This window comes from Glycine max, chromosome 4 (genome assembly GCF_000004515.6).
Source record: "Glycine max cultivar Williams 82 chromosome 4, Glycine_max_v4.0, whole genome shotgun sequence".
NCBI lineage: Eukaryota > Viridiplantae > Streptophyta > Magnoliopsida > Fabales > Fabaceae > Glycine > Glycine max.
This window is the reverse complement of record NC_016091.4, coordinates 2,498,495-2,524,590: the sequence shown is the minus strand read 5'-3', so window position 1 is coordinate 2,524,590 and position 26,096 is coordinate 2,498,495. Positions and strand designations below refer to the sequence as shown.

General features: G+C 33.5%; 5 protein-coding genes across 5 annotated transcripts; 2 read left to right on the top strand and 3 right to left on the bottom strand.

Annotated features, from left to right (window-relative positions):
* Positions 1-1,800: 1,800 nt before the first annotated feature.
* On the bottom strand, positions 1,801-8,972 carry LOC113001470 (uncharacterized). The gene is made up of 3 exons (XM_026128326.1): positions 8,868-8,972; positions 2,746-3,015; positions 1,801-2,586 (listed from the first exon to the last, which is right to left on the bottom strand). The coding sequence occupies exons 1-3, from the start codon at positions 8,970-8,972 to the stop codon at positions 1,801-1,803; spliced, it is 1,161 nt and encodes a 386-aa protein (XP_025984111.1).
* LOC100790760 (probable DNA-3-methyladenine glycosylase 2) lies at positions 8,718-13,549 on the top strand. Its single transcript, XM_003523779.5, has 2 exons — positions 8,718-10,146; positions 13,052-13,549. The coding sequence occupies exons 1-2, from the start codon at positions 9,047-9,049 to the stop codon at positions 13,074-13,076; spliced, it is 1,125 nt and encodes a 374-aa protein (XP_003523827.1). The 5' UTR covers positions 8,718-9,046; the 3' UTR covers positions 13,077-13,549.
* A 1,019-nt stretch (positions 13,550-14,568) lies between these two features.
* Positions 14,569-16,509, top strand: LOC102662250 (long-chain-fatty-acid--AMP ligase FadD26). Its single transcript, XM_014775224.2, has one exon. It carries the CDS (start codon positions 14,569-14,571, stop codon positions 16,507-16,509), a length of 1,941 nt encoding a protein of 646 aa, XP_014630710.1.
* A 2,397-nt stretch (positions 16,510-18,906) lies between these two features.
* Positions 18,907-20,774, bottom strand: LOC102662129 (putative uncharacterized protein DDB_G0290521). Its single transcript, XM_014775223.3, has 2 exons — positions 20,350-20,774; positions 18,907-19,698 (listed from the first exon to the last, which is right to left on the bottom strand). Exons 1-2 carry the CDS (start codon positions 20,595-20,597, stop codon positions 19,134-19,136), a joined length of 813 nt encoding a protein of 270 aa, XP_014630709.1. The 5' UTR covers positions 20,598-20,774; the 3' UTR covers positions 18,907-19,133.
* Positions 20,775-21,560: 786 nt separating this feature from the next.
* LOC100789698 (protein RADIALIS-like 6) lies at positions 21,561-23,528 on the bottom strand. The gene is made up of 2 exons (XM_003523777.5): positions 23,187-23,528; positions 21,561-21,839 (listed from the first exon to the last, which is right to left on the bottom strand). The coding sequence occupies exons 1-2, from the start codon at positions 23,432-23,434 to the stop codon at positions 21,812-21,814; spliced, it is 276 nt and encodes a 91-aa protein (XP_003523825.1). The 5' UTR covers positions 23,435-23,528; the 3' UTR covers positions 21,561-21,811.
* Between the last annotated feature and the right edge of the window lie 2,568 nt (positions 23,529-26,096).

Below are 26,096 nucleotides of genomic sequence, written 5' to 3'. Positions count from 1 at the left end.
ATTTGTTGAAGATTAGATAAAAAGATAAAAGAAGAATAGATATATTTTCGAACGATACATAGTTGTTATTCATTTACTCTTTAAATAGAGATAAAATTAAATATACAAAATAGAAAATCTTTTATTTTTAGACATGAATAAAACAGTTTTTAATATGATAAAAATAGAATCATAACTCCTAAAATATATCCTAAGTAATAAACAATTTTGAAATTTAAAAAATTAGTTAAAACATTCACGTATGTAACTATTGTAGACACAGTTTCAACAAATCTCATTCTTACCTCAATGGTTGCATACATCTAGTTTATTTCTTAAAACTTCAAATCTAGCCTTTGGAAGAGCTTTTGTTAAGATATTTGCACTTTGATCTTCAGTTCTGCAGTAAATTAGTTTGACTTCACCTTCTCTCTATGCTTCCCTTAAAAAAAACAACTTGATCTTGAAATGCTTGGTCCGGCCATGAAAAATAGGATTATTTGAAATGGAAATAGCTGCTTGATTATCAACAAGAATCTGTGTAGGTTACTTTTGTTCCATATGTAAATAAGCAAGTATACCCCTTAGCCAAATAGCTTGATTCATAGCTACAATGGCTGCCACATATTCTGCCTCAACTGTGCTTTGAGCCAATATGTATTGCTTTTTTGAACTCTAAGAAAACATACTCGAACCAAAGCTGAAACAATAACCTGTTGTACTTTTCATATCATCAATTGAACCACCAAAATCACTGTCAGAATAACCATGAAACTGAAAATTCTGAGAGTGAGTGTACTTGACACCATATTCCACAGTCCCTTTGACATATCTTACAATCCGTTTGATAGCTTGAAGGTGCACTTCACTAGCACAATGCATAAATCTTGAGAGCATACTTACTGCAAATATGATGTCGAGTCTGGTTGTAGTAAGATACATTAAACAACAAAAAAATTTCAGATTCTGCAAATCTAGTTTGTAACCAAACCAGCCTTCAAATGGGGTTTTTTTATTCAGCATTCTGGATGGTAACCTATTAAGCAAAAATACCGCAATACTTGTAGCCTCTGCCCACAGCTTCTTTAGCAACTCCTTTTCATACAACATACACCTTGTCATCTTCGTGATACTTCTATTTTTTCTCTCACTTACACCATTCTGTTGTGGGGTGTACAGTACAATGAGTTGGTGCTCTATGCCAGCTTCTTCACAAAATTTGTGAAAGGTGTCATTTGCATATTCCTTTCCATTATCTGATCTTATTGTGCATAACCTGCAACCACTTTGATTCTCCATCAATGCTTTATATTTTCAGAATATGTTAGCTACCTCAGTCTTGGATTTAAAGAAATAAATCTATCTGGAATAATAATCAATAAATGTAATATAATATCTGCTACCATTTAAAAATGTTGTTCTCTGAGGTCCTCCGACATATGTATGTACTAACTGCAATTTTTGTGTTGCTCTCCACGTTGTTTGGGAAAATGGTAATCTAATTTGCTTGCCATATTGACAAGCTACACAATCAGACAGTTTGTCTTCAAGCAATGACGCATCTTTCACCAAGGCATGTTTCTGCATGTATGGAAGTCCTGCAAGGTGGAAATATTCGAGCCTTTTGTGCTATAATTCAATGTTGTTGCTGGTGCTTGAAAAAGTTATTTGCTCCTCCTCCATTATATTTAGAGCATAGCTTTTGGCCCTCATTTTCACCTTAAACACATTTCTGCCTTCTACATCCTTAATCAAGCACCATTTGCCTTCAAATATAACTTTGAAGCCCTTTTCAACTAGTCACGCCACACTAAGCAAATTCTAGTCAATGTCAGGCACATATAAGACATCAGAGATATGTTTCAAACCTGTTAAACTTTCTATAGTAACAGTTTCTTTTCCTTTGACTGAGATGGAATCACCATTTCCAATTTTTACTTTGGAAACAATAGTTTTGTCAAGCTCTTTAAAAAGCGTTTGGTCGTTCGTCATATGATTTGTACAGCTGCTGTCTATTAACCATGAATCATTGGAACTATTGCTTGTAGCAAAACATGTTGCAACAAAGAGTTGCTCTTCTTCTTGTTGCTCCATGGACACCCTTGCCTCCTCCAGTGACTTGCAAATCTGCTTTACATGCCCCAGCTTACCACATTTTCTGCACTTGATGTAAGGCCTCCACCAACATTTTTTTTTATAGTGGTTTGTTTTTTTGCAGTGTGGACAAGGAAGAAAAGTATCATTTTGTTGCTTGTTGGAGCTTTCAGCTGGTTTCTTGTTATTCCATTTGTTGTTCTTCTTATCTTTGTCTCCTCTTGAGTTTTGTGCTTTTATATGAAAAGCACCTTGTACTGCCTCCTCATGTCTCATCATTCTCCTCTGTTCCTGTGCCTGTAAAGCATTTACTAATTGTCCAAGGGTGATATTTGACAAGTCTTTTGACTCCTTTAATGCTAATATTTTAGATTCATATTTTTCAGGTACGGTAACAAGTATTTTTTGCACTGTCCTTTCGTTAGGAAAATCCTTACCGAGGAGACGTACCTTGTTTGCAATGCTCAACAGTTTGTCAACATAACTTTTGATAGTTTTTGTCTCTTTCATGCTCTGCATCTCAAATTCTCAAGCCAAGTTAAGTGCCTTCATACCTTTGGTTTGCTCACTACCCTGATACTCTAATTTGAGGTAGTCCCAAATGTCCTTCGCAGAATTCAAATTCATTATTCTCGTAAATATGATTTTTGAAACTAAAGAGAAAAGACAAACTTTGGCCTTGACCATTCTTATCTTCCTCTCTTTGTGATTCTTCAGCTGAGCCACTATAGGATTTTGAGGCAGTGGCCAAACTGTATAATCTTCTTCTATCGGTTCCCAAAGATCTAGTGCTTCAAGATGAGTAATCATCCTTGCAATCCATAGGTCGTACTCGTCACCATCAAAAACTGGTGGTGGTATTATGTGTGTTGTGTTTGCTTTCATTATTGTTTCTCTCAACTCATAGATCCCTCCCTCAAGATAATGACTCTTGATATCAATCTGTTGAAGATTAGATAAAAAGATAGAGAAGAGCATATATATTTTCGAAGGATACATAATTGTTATTCATTTTTTCTTTAAATAGAGATAGTCAAATATATAAAATAAAAAATCTTTTATTTATAAACATGACTAAAACAGTTTTTAATATGATAAAAACATATGAATATATCCTAAACAACAAATTATTTTAAAATTTAAAAAATTAGCTAAAACATTCACGCAACTAGTAGACACAATTTCAACAAAATTAAATGATGAGTTTGGTGTCTCAAAAGAGATGGTGGGAAAACTGGCTAACAAAATTAAAGTGATGATTGACGGAAAAATAAAAATGAAAGAATCAATTTAAACATAAAAGCGAGAAGTGAGAACGCTATTTTACACAAAATTGGAACTCCATGTTCGAAAATCGAAACCAGCAGATTCTTATAAAAGGCTAACGAAATCAACCAGACCACTTTTGGAATGCTGAAGCTTCGAATGGAGTGGTGATACACCTATCTTTATTTCATAAACTCTTTCATTTTTTTAAGGTGTAAATATAATTTTGGTTCCTGAAAAATTATTATTATTTTTAAATTTTTTTATCAAAACTGTATCTCTTTTTAATCTATATACTACAAAAGTATATATTTTTTAAGTCGCTGTATAAAGGGGGCTTTTGAGGGATTGTAATCACATTTTTTTTAACATTTAAGAACTGGAAATGAATAAAATGTTGATAAAGACTAAAATCAAGAATGATGATATTTGTGGGGGCCTAAAAATAAGTTTAATTTTTTTAATTATAAATGGATTTGTTAAAATATTAAGAGTTTAATTTTTGTTCATCTCCACTGCTATAGGATGCTTTATAAGTTAAATCCATAAACCTAGTCATGATGAGGTTGTCACTAGCGTTGGGGTGTGTACCTGCATAGATTTTGACATTCAAGTTAATATTCAGTAGAAGTGAAGTGAACAGAACATACTCAGTGTAACTAGTACAAAATGATTTTTTGTAAGAGAGAATAAGTGGCATGATTGGCGGTTTAACATCCTTGTATCATTGTGTTTAGTCATGAGATTAGTTGAAATGATATATTTTTTTAAAGAATATATATCTAACCGATCAAGTACGATTTTACAACAACTCACGTTATGCTTAACACACATGCATATAAATGTGTCGGTGACAATTGCATTAATTCAAGAATCAATGTTAGGATATAATTATCTAATTGGTGTTTAATTGGTAGAAACTTATGATATATTATTAAAAAAATTAATGTTATCTTAAAATTTGAAAATAATAGATAAGTAGAAATAATTTTTTTCAAAGAATCGTCACTTAAGAAAATGGAGGAAGGGTTGTGTAGTATTTAGTGCGTAATATATTATATAAAATATTTAGTGTGTTTATAATACGATTTCATATTTAGAGATATACTGTAAAAAATAAAAAATATTACCTCTATTTTTTAATATCATTTAGTTTAAAAATTAAAATTTAAAAGAGCACGGACTTCAGTTTTTCGATTCGTTGTTAAAATTCATGAGTTGAATTATCATTGCCCAAGGTTGATGGCTCAACCGAAAAAAAAATCTCAACTCCAAAAATATCCCCTAAAAGCAGCAAAACAGTATATATACCTTTAAAAGGGGACATGTTTTTCATGTATTCCTTTACAGAAAATGACTTGGCTAATGGCAATACAACTACTTGTTTCATTTCCAGGGAGCTGTTATTTTGATGCTTGAAATCGCTTTCATAACATGGTCATGCCTTGCTTGTGTTTGCTACTAGCTAGCAGTGTTTCGTCATTAACAAAAGGGGTACAATTAACAAGCGGCATATATATATATATAATGTGCAGTGCATTCCTTTCAAATGCTTGGAATAGAACTACCTAGGAAAGCTTTGGGCTTGTTGGAATTCATTGGGTTTTATCATCATTTGAAGCCGGGAATTGTTATTCTTAATTCTCTTTTGTTATTAAGTTATCCCCTAATCTTTATATATATATATATATATATATATATATATATATATATATATATATATTTGTAATGAAATTACTCTTAAGTCAAACATATTTTCATTGTATAAAGGGTGTGAATTCACCATAAACAACAAAAACAGGTGTCCATTTCCATCGTGTGTTGTAAAATTATTTACAACAAAAAATTGTTTTCGTCGTAGTGTTATATTTTTGTGAAAAAATAACATAATATAGAAACATATAAGAGTTGGGTTGTATTTACTCAGCAACTCATGCATATGTCTATGATTTAGCTTATTAGCAAAGCCCTTGGCATATAAGATAATTAAAAGAAAAATATTTGAAAACTATGTTATTGAAGTGTCTGTTGGAAATTTTATAATTTTTAATTAATTAATTAATGTGAGTTACATATTATATTATAACATTTATATTAGTTATTTATATTTTTTTATGCACTTAATATAAGTGATCTAATTTGGTAAGTTTATTAGACTATCATTGAAAAATTAATATTACTTAATAAGCGAAAATCAATCTTATCCGTTAAGAAATAATGAGAACTCGAATATGTTAACAATTTAAAACATGGATGTGATCCCCTCCAATACACCAAATCATAAATCGTATTTTATTTTTTGCATTTGACGAGAAAATAAAAGTTTTAACAAAGAAAAATGATAATTTGATTGAGAAAGATCATCAAATCAATTATTTGTTATAGTTGTTAATTTTGCTGTTGGCTATTATGAATTTAGGTATGTTTATAATTTCTCTCGATGATTTAGTATGATATATTTTTAATAATTATTAGTATTTTATAAGAATTTATTAGAGTAGTGTCCATAATCATCTTATCTTCAGTTGTCCACATCATTAGATTCGCATTTTGCGCGACTGTACCATCTACCCTTACTAAATCAGGAGGAGGTTCGGGATCACCAAGAAGTAATAGTCTATTTGGGGCCATGACCTGTACATTGAATTGCCATTTGAATGCCAATAGGGTGCGTAATGCTTAAAATATTAATTGGTTTCGGGAGTTCAAAGACAACTATTTTTTCTTTACCCTTACTCCTTCCATCCTTACGAGAATCACCAATGGGGCCTATCGAAGATTGTGCAATCAAACTAAGAGTTTAATTAGGATTAGAATGATGTTCCCAGTTCTTTCCTATTTTTGGATCATTTCTTGTTTTTATCCTATTAGCAACCTTTCCGTTATTGGTGGAGTCCACAACCTTAACCTTTACTGCATGTTAGTAGTGTCTACAAGGCCATAATTAATTCCTTCCATCATTATCATTTAAGGTATTAAATATTTTAACTCCTTTATCAATCTTCCTTAATTGTTACTTCATTACATATTTACCCTTAATTATTTCCTTTATTATCTTTTTAACCCGTGACTTAGATTATTTTTTTTCTTTCCTGCGCATCACAATTAACAACCCTCATTTGTTTTGAACTAGGGTTTCATGTTGGTACTTCACGTGCAATTTTCCAATCCCATCTACTCCATGAGTGATCGCTTCTATCATCTACCCTTACTAAATCAAGAGGTTACCAAGAAGTAATAGTCTATTTGGGGTCAAGACTTGTACATATATAACCATTTGAATGCCAGTAGGATGCATAATAATGCTTTTCGTGTTATTTGGTTTCGGGAGTTCAGAGGCAACTATTTTTTCTTCGTCTTTACTCCCTCCATCCGTATGAGAATCATCGGTGGGGTCTATTGAAGATAATGCAATTAAAATAAGAGTTGAATTAGGCACCAAATTATTTCCTATTTTTGTTTAATTTTATCATTTCTTGAACTTTTTGTTTCCCTATTTGCAGCCTTCTCATTATCATTTTATCACATGTTAGAAGTGTTTGCTTCGTTAGAATTAATGTCCTACATCATTATCATTTTATTACATGTTAGAAGTGTTTGCTTCGTTAGAATTAATGTCCTACATCATTATCATTTAAGGGATTAGATATATTAATTCCCTTGTTTACCTTCCTTGATTGTTGCTTCGTTACATTTTTACCTTTGTTTCATCTATTATCTTTTTGACACGACTTGGATTGTTTTTCCCGCACATCACAACTAACAAGTCACCTTTGTTTTGGAATAGGGTTTCTTGTTGATAATGCACGTGCATTTTTCCAAGCCCATCTACTATATGTGTGATCACTTCTATTGTCAGTGTTGTGTTACAACTTTTGGTAATGTGACCACAAAACCTATTTTCTTATAAAAGAGATGTAAACCTTCATATTCTACATAAAATCAATGATTTTTGAATCATATATATTTTTCTAATATAACCTCAATCAAGATTAATCTCATCATATACTCTAACAAATTTTCCTTTTGATGCATTTGCAATTCTAACATTCACTCTAACTGGGCGTCTCATCATCGGCGGCTAAAATCAAGAAAATACTTTCATCATAATATTGTTGTTGTTGAAATTGAAAATCATGAATGCGATTAAACTTTCTGAGACCTGACAATTATGACCTAAAAGGTTTTCATGATGTTCCACGCAAACATCCTAGGATACAACAAAAATGTCTTAACAGAGCTAACAGAATTCACAACGAAAAAAATATTTGATGCAGGAGTAAAAAGGGAGAAGGCTTAATAGAAGCAAAGAGAAAACAAAGAAGTCAATTACCTCATTTCCTTTTAAAATCATTTTTCAAAAAAAATAAAATAAAATTCAGCCCACTTTTTTTTTTCTTTTATCATCAATAATAAGCCTACAATTGTCATTGTCCTCCTCTTAATTTCCACTTTTATTGCATTAATAAAAAATTTGAATTTAAATGTCATAACTTATCCATTTAATTAAATATTTTTTAAGAAAAATCTTTTGAAATAATTATTAAAATTACAACAAATACTTCATAGAAAGACTTAGAAAATGAATCCAAATCAATGTTCTACCTATCTTAACACAAGAAGAAGTAAAATCCATCACCATGGTCTAACTATTAGATAATGATAAAAGATCATCCATGGACTCGCATGAAAACCTTTTTTTTATATATATTTTGATGATTCAAACTTTACCCAAAAAAAAAATTACCCACGCTCACAGCATCAATACCTCAAACAATTCATTAGATAATCTTTGGTTAGTCTCACATAATCAGGCATCCAATCAGTTTCTTAAGAAGCTTCACGCTAACAACATCTTTCCAAGGAAGCCATAACTCTTGCAAAATATATATTCTCATCGATATAGCAACACGGCTTTCTCCTATCTCCATCTTCAAATTAAATTTTGAAAAGATTGTTCTTAAGATCAATGCGATCTCTCCGTGGCAAAGGCTGTTGCGAAGCTATTAACTTATCACGAAATGATACTTTTGTAAGATTAAATCCTTCTTATCCATCATCTAGTAGTTTTGTTGGCGGAGTATGTTGCAAGGTTGCACCATTCTCTCCCTTACAGCATAATATTCGCTTCGAAAAACCTTTTTTTAAATAAAAGAGATTAAAAAATGTGCTGTTAGTACTCCTCAGACATTATATACCATTTAATATTCAATATTTCTCAAGAGAGTCTAACTTGATTGAGTTAGTGAGTTGTATACCTTCCCTTACACTGTTATAAATTCAAATGGATAAAAAAAAATATTTGATATTAGTTTTCTTTGAAGGATCGGGCTAGTCTGAAATAAGCATGCAGAGGCCTTGTACAGAAAATTCACAAAAAAACGAACCCAACTAGCGCGGACGCATTTCATAACATTGGGCTTCTCAATGCCGGATGCGGATTAGTTTGGGCCAACAGGAATGTAGAAGTTTACGTGCAGCACGCATTGCGAGGTGGCGTGTGACAAAGAAAAGAGAAAAAACCACACCAAGGCAAGATCGAACGACGAAGACCAAGACGAAGAAGAAGAAACAAGAGCAGCGAGAAACTGAGTGAGGAAAGGATGAAGAAAGCAGAGTGAGTCCCGTTCCATTCCGTATCGTTCATCACATTATATTGATTCCTCTCCAAAAAACCCTCTCAATTGCACGTTCCTCAATCTCACTTATGGGCGAACAGACGCTAGGTCAAGCACAATCCCTAATCGAACCTCAACCTCTCCCCGCCCCCTCCTCAACTGCCGTCCCCGACGGTGCCACGGTGGACTCCGAACTAAACAATGTCCCTCGGCCGACAACATCCCCAGCCACGAAAATCCCCCTCCGTCCCCGCAAGATCCGGAAGGTCTCTCCGGACCCCTCCACCTCCGAATCCCAAACCGAAACCCCCAAACCCGCCAAAACCGGGGGCCGCAACACCACCAAGGCTGCTCCGCCGCGAGCCCTTACGGTGGTCCCTCGTATAGTGGCGCGCTCACTCTCCTGCGACGGTGAAGTCGAGATCGCGCTCCGGTACCTCCGCAACGCGGACCCAGTCCTCTCCCCTCTCATCGACATTCACCAACCCCCAACCTTCGACAATTTCCACACTCCCTTCCTCGCCCTAACCCGCAGCATCTTGTACCAGCAACTCGCGTACAAAGCCGGCACCTCCATCTACACGCGCTTCATCGCGCTCTGCGGGGGCGAAAACGGTGTCGTTCCCGAAACCGTTCTCGCCCTAACACCCCAACAGCTTCGCCAGATTGGGGTTTCTGGGCGGAAGGCGAGTTACCTTCATGATTTGGCGAGGAAGTATCAGAACGGGATACTCTCCGATTCCGCCATTGTGAACATGGATGATAAGTCGCTCTTTACCATGCTCACCATGGTCAATGGCATTGGCTCTTGGTCTGTTCACATGTTCATGATTTTCTCACTCCACAGACCCGATGTTCTCCCCATCAATGACCTTGGCGTCAGGAAAGGAGTTCAGCTTCTCTACAACCTCGAGGACTTACCCCGGCCCTCGCAGATGGACCAGTTGTGTGACAAGTGGAGGCCTTACCGGTCCGTTGCTTCGTGGTACATGTGGAGATTTGTTGAAGCCAAGGGAACTCCTTCGAGTGCGGTGGCGGTAGCGACCGGTGCTGGCTTGCAGCAGCAGCAGCACCACCAGCACCATCACCAGCACCAACAACAGGAACAACAACAGCAGCAGCAGCAGCAACAGCAGCATCCTCCACAGCCACAGCTTCTGGATCCCATCAATAGCATGTTTAATCTCGGGTAACGCATTACTGGTTTCTCTACAGTTCATATATGCTTGATTTTAGGGTTTATGAATTGATTTGATGCCCTGGTAGATATCTGTGCTTAGAATTTAGATTAAATGCAAGTGTTCATATAACATTTAACTTGTGGTTCTTTAATTCCTTCTTTACTTTGATTCATAATGAAGTGAATTGTTTATGAAAGTTATCATAAGCTGATTTCCTAAGGGGTAGTGGCTATCTGATATCAAATGTTTCACAATTGCATGAGAGTTGTCAGGTGTTTGTATTCTGTTTAGAAAATGGGAACATGACTTGATAAAATGACCTGTTCCTGGAACTAGCTATTTTTCTCTATACGTGTTTCTTTGAAAATATTCAGGAATTCACTTTATTAATTTTCTCTGGATGTGTTTCTTTGAATTTATTGGGGCGGGTGTCCTTTGTGTTATCTTAATTACACTTGTTGAGTAGTTACTCTCGTAAAGATAGATATTCATTTTCATCCTGTGAAAGCATGCTGTATTATTTTTTTTCTTAAATTAGGTAAGGTCTTCACTCTTCATAACTCATGGTTACATATCACGATTTCTGTGTTTTTTCTTTGTTCAATACTTCAATTTCTGTTGAGTTGACAGGTTGCTAAACAGTATAACCCCTTGAGGCATTTTTTGGTGCTCCTTTTCTCTTTCTCCAAGTGAATTGGAAAACAAAAATAGCTTAAGCTTTTCCATCTGTCATTTGGCAAAAACAACCGTGATAGCCTATAACTGGCTCTTAAGGGATGATTACTTTTTATGCTCTGTTTGGTATGATAAAATGGTAGGGAAATAAGGAAGAGGGAGAAGAAATAGGCCAGAAATAGAAAAGGAGGTGTGTTTGTAGAGGGGAGTTGGTGGGGGAACCCACTTATCTCTGACAATAATTGATTATGTTGTGGCAGTTTTTACGTGTTTTCTGGTGATTTTAAACCTCTGAAAACACATAATTGATTATCAAAACATTATAATCGGTTATCATAAAACAAAAATTGATTTTGATCGTGTGTTATCAAACTTTGATAATTGATTCATTTTGAAAATTGATTAAATAATTATTTTTATTCTTTTTTTTATTTCTCTCTTTCCTATTCTCTTAAATCAAATATCCCTATTTCCAGTCTATTTTTCTCACCTATTTCCATTTATTTTATTTCTCTCTTCTTGATTTCCATCCACCGATTTTCTCACCTATTTTTTCCCTTCCTACCAAGCACACCGTTTATGAATGAGTTCCTTTGGCTGATGACACTTTAAAGGAAAAGTGACGTGGAATACATGATAGCAGATATCTCATATGTATGAATAATGGCACATAGCTATCTCTGTCTAATAAGGAACAAAATTGTTCCTTTGATGCCTTGGTGATGTACGATAACAAGATACATTACATGTGATTAATATGCATCCACTTTGTTGCTTCTCATGTTAGCTAGTTTTGTATGCATAGTTTTATATATCTTTTAATGTGATGATTAAATAACAATGACGGAGTTAGAATAGTTTTTCATGCCTTTTGAATTGAGGGAAGAAATCTTGGACATATCTCACAAACTGTATAGAGTGACTGTATTATATGAGGAAGGAAACACTTGCTGACACTCTCTTGCATTATCATATATGGATTTAAGAAGTGATGAAAACAAGAATCTTATAGAAAAGCATGCTATAACATTTAAGACAGGGAAGGAGGAAGCAAAATCATAAAGAAAGGCATACTGTAACATTTAAAAATAGAACTAGTACCACCATGACTTTAGGTGGTGATAGAAACTACAAGTGAGATTTGATTATGTAAATATGGAATAGTCATTATATGACTTTATTGATTTATGGTTTTGGGATTGAAAGAAGTGCTGTGGGAATCAGGCTATCTTCCCATGGAAGAAAATTAATTAAGAGTAGTTCATTGTTGCTGTGTTCTTCTTGAAGGGGATGAGTCAACACTCTCCATTACACACAATAGAAGATGGCATCTTGATTTATCAATGAACTTGAATTTAAGGCAATACTGATTCCTATGTGTGTGTAAATCATTTTATTTTTAATAGATAAGGCAGTGAAAATAATGTGATTGCAACTTGAAAGGAATTGGTGCATAATAGATGCCTGAGCCCTCTTGTTCAATTGTTTTTCCGTTGCAAGTGTAGTGGTTTCAATTGGAAACTATTGTTAATTTATCCAAATTATAATGTAGAATACTATAATGTTTTTTTTTTTTCTCAAGACACCTTGGCTGATTAGTAAGCGTCAAGAGGAACTCTGCTTTGTTAGGTCGGTGTGCTCTTTTTGGTGGTTGTTGCAATGTGTGGGCCACTATTTTCATTTATTAATCTGATGTGATCATTGGACCTTTATGGTGGGTATATTTTTGGACTTTTCATCGGTTCTTCTCACCATATTTTGGAAATTTTCTTTTTTGCCTTTAGTATTTAGTTTGGTAGTATTGGATCACTCTTGTATCTGTTTAGTAGCTAGAAACGTTACCTCAAACCTATACTAGATTATTTTGTTTGTAAAAGTTGACTTTTGGAATCCTTGCCATAATAACATTATGAAGACAAAAAAAATGACATGAAGTTATTTCTTCCATTGGTTGTTTGATATATCTCCTACGTTGGCGTGTATTTTTTTAAAAATAATTTTTGGATTAAACTTATCCATACTATGTTTTGTCCGTTTGTTTAGGATTATGTTTTATGGTTATGGTGTGATCGTTTTGTACTTGGTTGTGCTTCATTGGTGCCAACTGTCAAATATTTCCTTAAATTTTATTGATGTTAACTATATGCAAAATTCAGTTACTGTGAAGAAGAGGTATGTAAATTTCCAAGGTATAATACGTGTTTCACTTAGCTTTCTTGTTTCTGTCATACTCTATAGGGCCGCCTGTGCTTGGGGACAATGATCGCTGTCAAAATTTGTATCAGACTTGGTTAGCGGTCGCTCACGCGTGAAGCTGCAAAACCACGCTGTGAAGTGTAATGATAGATCGTAGTACTGAAACTTGGACATTGGGGAGTTGAGGAACTAGTGTATTATGACTGCCTTGTGTTCAATAAAACCAGTGCAAGATTAATAAAGGCCACTCCTTAATTTTGTTTTATTTATCAGTTATTGTAGCTGTTGGAGGCCTATTATGTCAAGTTGTCAAGTCGTCATTTAGTAGGACAAGACTTATTATAGGAGGGCAGTGTCACTGCCTTTGCTGCATCATAATGGTTTGGACTTTTGGACAATGTAATTAATGTATGGAGTCCTTGTCTTGCGTCCTGCTAGTGGACTGGCCTTTGAGTTAAGATTCGTCTAGTGTAAAAACGTAAAAGATGTGTAATTCCTATCCGTAATAGAATTGTCGTCTACTATATTTGAGCAATGCAATGCAGTTTGCATCCTATGTTTTTCTTACTATATGGTAATTAGAAACACATTAAAAAAAAGGAAAAAAATGTGTTTTATGTGCCTAAACTTTTGGTTAAACTTGATTTTGATCCTTATATATTTTTAAATTGGATGAATTTAGCCTTTTAGCTTTTGAAAGTATGTGAACTTAGTTTTTTCTCACGATTAAACTTAACATTTAGTAAAGTTTTTTTAACTAAATATAAGCCTTTTACTAAATTTGATTGTCAAAAGGTTGAAAGATGGACTAAATTACGTATTTTTAAAAGTTTGTGGATTAAAAATCAAGTTTGGTCTGAAGAGTTCAAAGATTAAAACACAGTTTTCCCTTAAAAGTAATATTAAGCATTATGTTTTCATCATCTCATAATTTTTTTTTATAATAACTAACTAATATTATTATTAATAGTGATCTTGATTTGAAATATATTGATATATTAGTAGAAGGTAAATTCCAGTATACTGAACCTTTGTAACCCAGAAGTGGAGGAAGTTCTCGTGGTAAGACGACTAATAATTGAGTTATATTGATACATAAAACTTTTTTTGTAATTAATTTTCATTTCTTATTACATAATTTGTTATATTGATCAGCTTCGCTTCCTTCTTTTATTTATTCATACATTTCAAAAAAGCAGTCCACGTTTTGTTAATAATTTATCAAGAAAGCAGTCTGGACACGTAGGCAACAAGGAGCCGAATAGGGAGACAATCCACCTAAAATATAGAAACATTCTTGAGGGGACGGCTATGTAATCCGCAAGTGCATAGCGACGATGTATGTTATAAATGGTGAGGGACACACTGGGATATTCTGTTCGGATATCCCTTTATTCCTTCTTCTAGTTTTCGTAATCATCACATCAGGAAACGGACCACTGCTGGATCATGAAGTTGAAGAAGTTGCACGCTCAATCTACAATCTAGTACTAGTATTATAAATATGCAAGTGATCATTTTACTAGTTTTTGGCAAGCAACACAAGAAACAAACTAAAAATGGCATACAAGTACGAGAATTATGACCCCTCCTTCCCCGACCAACCCGTGGTTGACTTATACCTCCCAGTTTGGGCCAGGTTAGCAGCCTTGAAGTCCAAGCCAGCCTTCATTTGGGCTCAAGACTTGTCCACCTCCACTCTTCTCACCTACCAACAACTTAATTCCACCGTTGATGTCATCTCCTCTCGGCTACTCTCTCCTCCATTACAAAAAAGAGGTGACACTGTCCTTCTTCTCTGCTCTCCAGGACTTGACCTAGTTGAGCTCATCTTCGCGTGCCAAAGAGCTGGTCTTTTGAGCGTCCCCATCATCCCTCCTCACCCTGCCTTCGCTAAAGAAAACTATCACCATCTCATACGAGCCATTTCACAGACCAAGCCCAAAGCCGCCATCGCTCACCCTCACTACATATCAAGCATTCGACACTACGTGTCTTCTCCACATAACAACAACAAACTTACTCACATGTTGCAAAGCATCCACTGGATCTCCATTGACGAACTCAAACATGGACGTCAAGGTAATAATAACATGGTTACTTTAAATAATCTTGATTACCGTGGTTGCAAAGCAGATGAGGTTTACTTGGTTCAGTACACGTCTGGTGCCACTGGGGTTCCAAAACCCGTGCTTGTCACAGCGGGTTCAGCCGCTCACAACGTTAGAACAGCGAGAAGAGCTTACGATCTTCATCCCAACAGCACAATCGTTTCGTGGCTTCCACAGTACCATGACTGTGGTCTCATGTTTCTGTTGCTCACCGTTGTATCTGGCGCTACTTGTGTTCTCACTTCCCCAACCGCGTTCATCAAGCGCCCCAGACTCTGGCTTGAACTCTTGTCGGAATTCAAGGCCACGTGCACTCCCGTTCCCTCCTTCACATTGCCGCTCGTCATCAAGCGTGGAGGAGTTCACCAGGGAGCTTCACCCCTCAACCTTTCAACTCTGAAAAACCTCATAATCATCAACGAACCCATCTATAGAGACTCAGTGGAAGAATTTTTTCACACTTTTTCTCCATTTGGGTTAAGCCCTTCTTCTATTTCTCCTTCCTATGGGTTAGCAGAGAATTGCACCTTTGTGTCCACTGCGTGGAGGAGCGTTAATAGTGACAACGATGGTGTCGGTGCTGGTGCCAATTCTTCAAGCTTCCCAGATTTTCCAGCTCACAACAAACTCTTACCGGTTGCAAGGCTCGGAAACGTGGAAGAGGAAGACGTGGAAATCATGGTTGTTAAGGAAGAAACGTTGGAGCCAGCTGAAGATGGTGTTGAAGGAGAAATTTGGGTTGCTTCCCCAAGCAACGCTTCTGGGTACCTTGGCCACCCTTGTTTTACAAGAGAAGTGTTTCATGGAAGACTAAGAAACGTGGTTAGTAAGTGCTTTCTTCGAACTGGGGACAGAGGCATAGTGAAAGGAGAAAAAAGATATCTTTTTGTCACTGGTCGCTGTCAAGACGTTATGGAACTCCGAAACGGTCAAAAGGTTCATCCACATTACATAGAGACTGCGGCTTATAATAGTTGCACGAAGTTACTCAGAGGTGGTTGCCTTGCTGCGTTTAAAGTTTCATCAATGGTGGCGGTTGTGGCAGAGATGCAGAGGATCAAAAAGGGTATTGAAAAGGGTGTGTTGAAGAGAATTTGTGAGGGAATTAAGGAAGCTGTTTGGGAGAATGAGAAGGTGGAGGTTGGATGGGTGGTTTTGGTTGAGAGTGAGAGTGTTCCGAAAACCACTTCTGGGAAATTGCAAAGAGGGAAGGCTAAGGAGAAGCTTCTTGCAGGGGGAATGAAGATTCTGATGGAGATGCAGTTTGGAAAAGATGTTTCTGTTTCTAAGATAGCACAGACGAAGGTAAGACAAGTGGCTTGGGAAGAAAACGTAACTGGTTCACTTTTATGTGTAGAAGCTCATAGCACATTAATGTCACTTCTATGAGACAGGGGTGTAACACTTGAAAAGTGTTGATTCTATGTATCAGCATATTTTCACTTTTGTAAATATAAGAATAAAGATTCTTGGAAAGGTATACGGATGGAGAGAAAAAAAATATAAACATGTGATATAATATGATAATGTGAATAAATAAGAAGAGTAGATAATGTGTTTAAAGTGATGAAATATTCACGTATTATATAAACCTACACGTTTTTTCTTTCATTTCTTTTTTACCTTATATTTTTCTTATATATTTCTCTTTGTTCTTTTGATCTAAATTATCACGTGCATTTCCAACAAGATCCTCTCTAGTAAAATCTCATTGTTTAATAATATTTTTTTTTCCCGTGTTTTTAATTGCTGTTGCATTAACTAATCAACAAGGAGAACCAAGTTGAATTCTTTCTAGCAAAGTATAAATGAAACACTCGTGCCCTGTTTAATTTGATACCCGAAAAGAAAAGTGACGATAAAAAAGAAAAATATAAATATGATAAGAGATATAATGTAATAGAATAAAGAGTTAAAAGAAATTAATGTTATTGATAGAAAATATAGATCTGGGAGACAATTCTAATTGTCAATAAAAATAAATTTTAATGCTATTTTTTTATTTAGTTTTTCCTTAGCCAAATATATTATTACTTTTTGTTTTTAATCATATCACGTATAACCGATATCATTTTCTTTTAAGTAAATTATATTAACTTTTCTTGAGGTTTCTTTGAAATTGCACATCACTCTTTTTTTTTTTAATGTTTACAGAAACCTTCTTATAAGATATTTTTACAAACAATTGAGAGTTTATATAATCTATAGGAAGCGTCAATATAATATTTTTTAAACAATGAAAAAGGTTACGTGTGAAGGCAAGACTGTAATAGTGACATCGGACGGAATTTAATGAAACTTAAAGAATTTAGTGTAATTTACTCTTTTCTTTTAAAATTTTAATGACTTTCTTCCTTCCTGGTATTTATCAATATAAGTTATATACATATGTAGTGAAGAAAACTAATTACAGTGACTCTGCTTATATACTAGATTGAATCATAGTTCAATATTTGGTCCAATGAAAAATGTAGGATAATGCATGCACGTACCCTACAGTTGTGTTATAGTTTTCATCAACGTTATAAACGATACAAATCACAACACGATACTCCTACAACTTCGACACGGACAAACAGCTAAGAGACTCCTCAAAGGAAATTAAATGAATATGAAAGGATATATATGAATAGTTTCATGTTCGATAATGTTGTCTTTGTTATCTTAGCCAATATTATCATATTCGGATTGATTATCGACTTTAGCACGATCTTCAGTCATTAGGTAACATGTTAAACTAATATATATTAAAAAATTTCAAAAAAATCTTCATATGTGAATTTATAATTTTTGAAAATTTTTAAAATTTTTATAAATTATACATTAAAAAATCCTATAAAAATTATTGCTTTATCCTTTTTATATAATATAATTAAAAATAAACTATCTATTATGTCCTTTAATTTATATATATATATATATATATATATATATATATTATTTAAATTTAAAATATTTTTTTATCCTCTTGGTCTATATAATTGCAATAATTTTTTCTTTTAATCCCAATAGTTTAAAACATCACATTTTCATCCTTCATTAGTTAGCAATTTTTTTCTATTTTTTTTTGGTCTCGCCATTAAGTTTTGAGTAATTAATACTGTTTGAAGAAACATGAACGTAATTAACAAAAATGGGAATAAAAAAAGTTATTACAAGAGACCAAAAGGATGATTAAAGCTTTAAAGTATTTGTTATTAGGTTTTAATTTTAGGATGTTTTATAAATAGATATTTTATATATTTATTGTTAGTTTGAAATAATAATTGAGATTCGATATGGAGTATTAAGATTTAAAATTTAAATTTAATTCAAATTTAAAGGGGAGATAAATAAATTTAAATAATAGTATTTGAGATAAATAAAATATTAAAAAATAAAAATAATAGAGTGCTAACTAAATAACTAGTGTTCAGAAGAGACTAATTAAGGAATAAAGGTGATAGTTAATTTTCTATGGAAAAGTGTTACCAATACCTTTTAAAATCTTATTAATAAAAGTAATTCTTAAAAATATTCTCAGTTAAAATTTAATAATTAATGTATGATATAAACTTTGATTATATTAAATTCCTTTGTTTAATTTGAAAACTTTGATTCACTTCACAACGACACCAGTTCTTTTAAAAGCAGCTATTGCATTTGCTCAAAGGGTCAATTTCTTTCCACCCTACTCTTTCATTAATCAAATAACAAACATGCTCATGACAAATAATAATAATAATAATAATAATAATAATAATAAAACTTGATACAAGAAAGTATCATTTATTTCAAGTAGGCACAATAAGGTGATAGAAATTACACATATTTGTTAAACAACAAAAGTCTTATCCCGATAAAATAAAATAGGCTCATTTTTTAGCACATCTGTTAAAGGGTAACAAAATAATGATGGGTGTTGCATTATAAGTCTCAAAGTAGATATCATCACCCTCCAAATTAGTTTTCAGTGTCAACGAAATATATAAAAATGTCTGTCAATAAAAATCAATTAGTGTGACATTATTATCTTATGAATCGTCATCATTATCGTAATTTGTGAGTGCTGATGGAGAATCATCAAACTCGTCTTCATCATCTGGTTCCCCAGTAGGTGCATTTGTTGGTGCCAATTCGTCTTCGTCAGCCTCTTCAACTGTAGGTGATTGCATAGGTGCATTTGTTGTTGGTGCCAATTCAGGTGTTTTTGCTGGTGCATTTGTGGATGTTGATTCAGGTGCTTCTGTTGGTGCATCTGTAGGTGTCAATTCAGGTGCATCTGTAGGTGCCAATTCAGGTGCTTCTGTTGGTGTTTCTGTAGGTGCTAACTCAGGTGCTTCTGTTGGTGTTTCTGTAGGTGCTAACTCAGGTGCTTCTGTTGGTGTTTCTGTAGGTGCTAATTCAGGTGCTTCTAATGATGCTCCCATTGGTGCATTGCTTGGTGCTTGATTAGGTGCCTCATTGGGCCAATTTAGTGGTGCCCCTGCAGGTGAGAAAGAATCATCGGATTCATCAACGTCGTCTACAGGTGAATCTTCTGGTGCTTCTACTGTTGTTGACCCTGTGGGTGAAGCTCCTTTGTCGTTACTTGTACTACTAATTGTCACAACAATAATTAACCACCCACAGTTAGTATAAAATTAAGTCAAGTCACACACAATTTAAGACAATGTCTTTTCATTTCATAAAAAAAGTAATAAATACTATTTTTTTTACCTTTTAGAAGGGAGGACATTCAAACACTACATATCTTGGAATTACAAGTTATACTACACATTTTGGGGGGAAATATTACAAGTTGTCAAATTATTATTGCTTTGCCCAATTTTTACCAGACATGTAATCAAGTTTTAATAGTTTCTCTTATGGACTCAAAAGCTTTCATTTATTTATTTTTATGGTTACATTTATCCTCCTTTAGAAGTAATTTTATTTAAAACATTGTTAGAAATTAAATGTAAGTACGTCTTCCAATGGGATTTGAACCTTAATTTGTCATGCATGTTGTAAGAGATCAACCCATTAGGCTAAATTCATTCCCAATTGATAATTCTCCTTTATGTATTAAATGAAAATTAATGGAAAGTATACTCATGTAGTGTGATACATGATTATCTAATAATTTCTCTCATTTTAGGAATGATCAAAGATAAGTAAGGCAAAAAAAAAAAAAAGCCAAATTGTTTTACCTTTCTATTTTAATATTAAAAATTTGAAAACAAAGAGAGAGAATGGTTTTGATCTTACTTGTCGGCGTCTAAAAAGTCAGCCAAGGATGATTGTTCTCCATGCGCGGCTTCCGGAGGAGAGTCGTCAAGTCCAAAATAATCATTGACAGCTGCTTGGGCAGAAGCAGCACCTAAAGCTGCCTGGGCCTTGTTCAAAGCATCTTGAGAGAATCCTCCTTGGCCCAGAAGATCCTCCCAATCTTCTTGGCCCAAAACTAAACATAATGGCAGAGCCAACAGCATAAAAACAAATGATATCTTCGCCATTTTCCTTATTCCCTTTCCCCGGAATCAAGGATTTTGCACAAAAAGAAACACCTTGACAATTTTGTGAACCAAGGGTGGCAACAAAATGCAACTTTGTTTTATTGGAATCCGGTATTTTATATATGCAACAACCTGTTTTGGTTGCAGATAATGGGGGGTTCGTACAGGTGTTAAATACCCGACTCCCTTGCCTACTGTTTTGTTATCTTTGGAAATAAAGTTTTCCGTTTTCTTTTCTAAGGGTAGGATTTTAGTTTGTCAACAAATCAGCGCTTACGCTGCTATTGCATACCCTTCTTTTGCGGCTTAACTAGTTGTATTTAGCCATCAGTTGGTGTTGGTTACTGTTGCCTCGCCCTCAATATTATTTTTAGTAGTGCAGAGTTTAACTAAGCTACATGTGACATTAAAGTTAAATAAGAACGGTTAGTTAGTGTTTTAAGGGAAAAAAATGCTAGATTATACTTTTTTTAAAAATTATTCAAAAATATTTATGTCAAATTTTCACTAGAAGCATTGCATTTGAAAAAACAGTTATATAATCAGATAGGAGGAGATGGGTATTTATATAAATGAGGAATTGAAAATAATAATAATATAACAAAGTTAAGTGTTATGTTTACAGCTAGAAAACTTTACTTACTATAAACTCTATATTTGAAATTTGGATGAGTTCTCACATCTATAAATCTTTGTGTGTGTTTCTTTTGAAATGAATATATATATATATATATATATATATATATATATTTATATGCCAGTAGGTTTTGGTGGATCAAATCATCAATAATTTGCGAGCAGAACCAAGACACATGCATGATAGATGAACTTTACTAATAGGCAAGAAATTCATTTTTTCTCACTGGATACATATTGTAATGGAGGTGTGTTCAGTAAGTACTTTGTTTAAACTTGAGTCTTTAACTTGCAGCTAAAAACGTAAAATAAAACGACGAACAAGTGTTTAATAATTAAAATCATTAAATAAAACTTTGAGAAGTTGCATTACATTGATAATTGTCTAGGATGGTGCCAGCACAGTACTACACGCAAATTATTTTTTTTGACAAAGTTACATTACATGATATTTCTTGCAAATTACAATTGTGAATATAACAGGAAAAGAGATACACAGGGCAGCGAGCACACTAACATAATTAATTTCACATGGCTTCGTTGAAACTAGCAACTCCACAGTTCGAATAGTCTTTGCCTCACCGGAGACTTAGATTCCTCATTCGCCTGCTTAAGAAAATAGGCTTATTCAGAAATAAGAATGGGACAAATTCAGCCTTTTAACATGTGTACATATGAGAAAATTACAAGTACATACCTTTTTCCTAGATTTAAAAGAATTACAGTGTTTTTTTTTCTTTTTTGAAAAATATATATATCTCTCTCTTAAAGTTTAAGAAAATTATAAGAAGATTTTTTTTTTATTTTTAAAACTTACATAAACTTTTTAAATATTGTTTAAGCATTGTCTTGACAGTAATAAGTGTGTGTTGATAATTTTGATTAAAAAAACTAAAAAAAATTATATAAAAAATTTAAAAATCTAACATTTTTTAGAACAACATACATGTAGGTATCCTAACTTTGGACAAAAAATAACATTTAAATTTTAGAAATATAAAAAATAGATGAATTTTTTTTAGTGATGAATTTTAAACCTTTATATATTTATGATGATGAAAAATATATAGTTTTTTAATCAAGATTGTCAACCCACATAATTTATTATTGTTAAATATTTAAAAAACATTTATAGAGTTTGTATGGGTTTTAAAAATAGAAAAAAGAAACACATTTAAATTTTATAAAAGAAGAAAAAATACGTGAATGTGCCAGAAAACTACATCCAATGATTACAGGTGATTTATCCCCGAGGGAAAAAGATAATAAATTGTCGATGCATGAACCAATGATTTTATTACCAATAGCATATTGACAGGTTGATAATTGTTAATAATATAAGCACCAGGATGGACATTATCCAAACTAATAGATCTCAGGTGCATGCGATTTGAAACTTGATGGACTAAATTTCACGTGGACTCTGTTTGTAATAATAATAATAATAATGGTTTGTTGCATTGTGTTGCTATGACAATTTCTTGAACTGTTAATTACTCTGTAAGCTAACCAGAAATAGCATGTATATCCGAGGACATGACGTTGTGATCATCGTGAAAGCTATAAAACTGGAAAAGTGAGAATTATTTTAAAACGGGATGACTAATGAAATTGGCAATGCAGATGCAAAGGGTTCTCCCAAATTTAGAAGGTATATCTCTTTCAAAACACCTTTTAATGCAATAAACGTGATTTTACTGATTTCCTCCTCTAATACATGTGGGAAACAATAGAAGACAACACAAAAATCGTTGAAACTTGGAAGTATACACACATAACTTCCATGTCATATAACCGGTATATAACATAACTCACATTCTATTAAGTTGCTAGCTGGTACTTGTTTTGCTCCACTAAAACCTTGTACATGACAAGTAATGCATGTTTATATTTACAAATTAAGTTTTATGATTGTTGTCCTAGATCACAGTGGCATATATAGAAAGCATTTACCTTTGCTCATTGTCAATATTCTGTCTTGCGTTGATGTTGATAGCAGCACCTCTGTAGCTGGGAAGTGGGATTTGATCACGCTCTATTCGAATGACATCTTCCTGGAGGATCTCATAGTGCATTTTCACCTCTTGTACGGATTTTCCACCCACGGCGTTGGCTACATGTTGCCACCGATTAGGGTCATTAGGCCCATGAACCGCAAGAGCATCCTCAAAACGTCTATTCTCTTCCCGTGTCCAACCCATGCTATATAATTAGTGAACACACAAGCAAGCAAGTATCACAAGAATAGAAGAAAAAGAACCAAGATTGTGAGAGTGGTGACTTGAGCTTAAGGGCAAAGATAGTTGCTCTAGCTCCTTAAATAAGGGTCAGTAAAGTGGGGGGTTGTGCAAGTTGGCGAATACTTTTTTACGGATTCAACAAGATATGATATGATTCCCTTCCCTCACAAAACACAAAATGATTCCCAATCTCGGGGGGTTCATGTATATATGTACCCTTTCCCTAGTCCTTTCATTCGGATTTGATCCCCTCCCACTCACCTTTATAAACCTATATATGAGTCTATGCATATATGACCTTAATTTAAGTTTGATCCATTTCAATTTTATGTTGTACGTATTGTATTATCAACATTAGTAGTAGAATTTCTTCTGAATTTTTACTGCCTGATCTGGTCTGGTGGTGGCGGTGGGGATTAGATACCAATTCTCACTGCTATAGAGATATATATTCCCTAACAATATATACGGAAGATTAAAGCAAGGCTAAGATATTCTGCTTCTTTCTTTCTAGTAAGATAGATATAGAAATAATAATCGATTCTGTCACTTATTTTGCAACTTGTAACAACAAGTAATATATACTTTCTCCATCACCATTAATTAATATACTATTTTACATATGAAATCGAGAATAATGTCCAGTGCGCGTTCTGCTCGATCATGTATGAATTGCATTGCTTCATAGTGTCATAAAAGAAGTTGCAATAACTTGTATTACGAATTAACTAGTAACAGTATTTGTAGTTAAAAAAATAGTAGTACAAGAAAATAAAATAACTGGATCAGGATATACTATCAATGAAAAAACAATTTCTATATATTTTTTAACTTTACTTACTTATTTTACACTCACATATTCCTTCTTCGATTAGAATTGAAAGACATTGCGTGCCTAATAAGTGAAGCCTACTCTGGTTGAACAGAAGAGGTTTGCACTTGGCCCTGCGAACGCCATAACTCAGATTTATATACATTGTTGTTTACCAGTTACAGAGCACATGGTCCTTTCTGACAGTTAATTTCTTGCTATAGCGTTTCACCAAGGAATATGGACCCCTGCAACTTCATAATATTTGAACACCCCACATTTTTATACTCTTTTTAATATTGATATTTATATATATAAAAAAAAACTCTTCATTAACACCGGTTATTTCTTTCTTACCATCATTTTCTTATTTTCTTTTATCTCATGTATCACCTAACATTTCTATTTTTATTTCTTCTCCCTCTCTTTTTTTCATTGGTGCCAAATAGGTGTTATGCATGTCCAAAAATCATTTTTGTTGGAAGAATAGTGCCTAAGTTTCATCTTTCACCGTGTATTTTCTTATTATATTACTGGGCTTGTCTTTCTATATATACCTTTTAGAAAATAAAAACATAATAAAATAAAAAAAGAAAAGTAGATGTTAAATAGAAAATGAGATGAAATATAAAAAAGAGTCGGTAATTTTAGTAGGTGTGTTTTCTAGAATAATTGAAAGATAAAATAGTCTTGACAAAATGTGAAAACTAAATAAAGGTATTCCTTTTATTTATTGTTAAATTGTTATGGATTTTATTAATACTTTGTTAAAAAAAGCATGAATCAGTGGCTAAGATGCACGCAGTCCAAATAGGAATTGCGGGAGATCTTGGTCATTCACTTTTTATTTGAAGAAAAAAAATGATAGTAGTATACAGTAGGAGATAAAATTAAGTATAATACCGAAACTCTTATAAATAACTCTTATAGATACTCGTAAAAAAGCTCATAAAAAACATTCTAAAATTAAATTTTAAAAACACTTTCTCGTTATAAAAAAATTAAACATGAAATCATTTACAAATTCAAACTTCTTGATTACAAATGTGCTAGTATTTAATGCATTATTAATAGAAAAATGTTTCTTCATCAACCTTGAGTTGTGTACAACTTAAAAGACAAAGGATGAAATGTGAAATAAGTAATTGATTTGGCTTGATATATAGTATAATAGGAAGAGAAAGATAAAATAAAAATAAAACGGTTAATTGGATGTTTAAAATTTTAGGTTGTGAAAATAGAATCTTATTAATATGAGTCGTAACGCATAGAATCTGTTCGATGCCCATTGTCGAATGTCTCCGTGTTGGAGGTGATGAGATAGAAAAAACAACTAAACAAGCCACAGCCACTACACTATATGTATATATATATATATATATACTCCTGCAGTTTGGGGATATTGCCCCATGCTGAAAGGGATTGCTTTCTGTCACTAATGAAGCCGATGATGACATGTATTTATGCCAAAAATGTGCTTGACTTCACGGCATCACGAATCTAGATCTTTAATCTTTTAGACAATTCTAGTTAAAGAATCTTTATCGTTCAATTTCTGAAAACAGAATAGGCGAAGGAGCTTCTCCATGGAACAAGGTTCAAACATATTCGGGCAGGAGGGTGAAAGTATGTTTTGAGAATTTACATTATTTCATGGTTGTTACTTCTAATGTATGAAATAGGTAAGTTATAAAGATAAAGATTGTCAATTTTGAATTATTTAAAATATAATCAAATTGGAATAATTTTTTAATATATAAATAATAGATTTTATATATTTATTGCTATCTTTTTATTATTTTAATATATAAA

Coding starts and splice junctions, on each gene's coding strand:
- LOC102662129 (XM_014775223.3), bottom strand. CDS start 20,597: ATGGCGAAGATATCATTTGTTTTTATGCTGTTGGCTCTGCCATTATGT. Junction 19,699..20,349: donor GACTTTTTAGACGCCGACAA/GTAAGATCAAAA, acceptor TGTGACAATTAG/TAGTACAAGTAACGACAAAG.
- LOC113001470 (XM_026128326.1), bottom strand. CDS start 8,972: ATGGAACGGGACTCACTCTGCTTTCTTCATCCTTTCCTCACTCAGTTT. Junction 3,016..8,867: donor CGTCGTTCGATCTTGCCTTG/GTGTGGTTTTTT, acceptor AATCTTCAACAG/ATTGATATCAAGAGTCATTA. Junction 2,587..2,745: donor TAAGAATGGTCAAGGCCAAA/GTTTGTCTTTTC, acceptor TTTGAGATGCAG/AGCATGAAAGAGACAAAAAC.
- LOC100790760 (XM_003523779.5), top strand. CDS start 9,047: ATGGGCGAACAGACGCTAGGTCAAGCACAATCCCTAATCGAACCTCAA. Junction 10,147..13,051: donor AATAGCATGTTTAATCTCGG/GTAACGCATTAC, acceptor CATACTCTATAG/GGCCGCCTGTGCTTGGGGAC.
- LOC100789698 (XM_003523777.5), bottom strand. CDS start 23,434: ATGGGTTGGACACGGGAAGAGAATAGACGTTTTGAGGATGCTCTTGCG. Junction 21,840..23,186: donor AATATTGACAATGAGCAAAG/GTAAATGCTTTC, acceptor TTTCTTAAGCAG/GCGAATGAGGAATCTAAGTC.
- LOC102662250 (XM_014775224.2), top strand. CDS start 14,569: ATGGCATACAAGTACGAGAATTATGACCCCTCCTTCCCCGACCAACCC.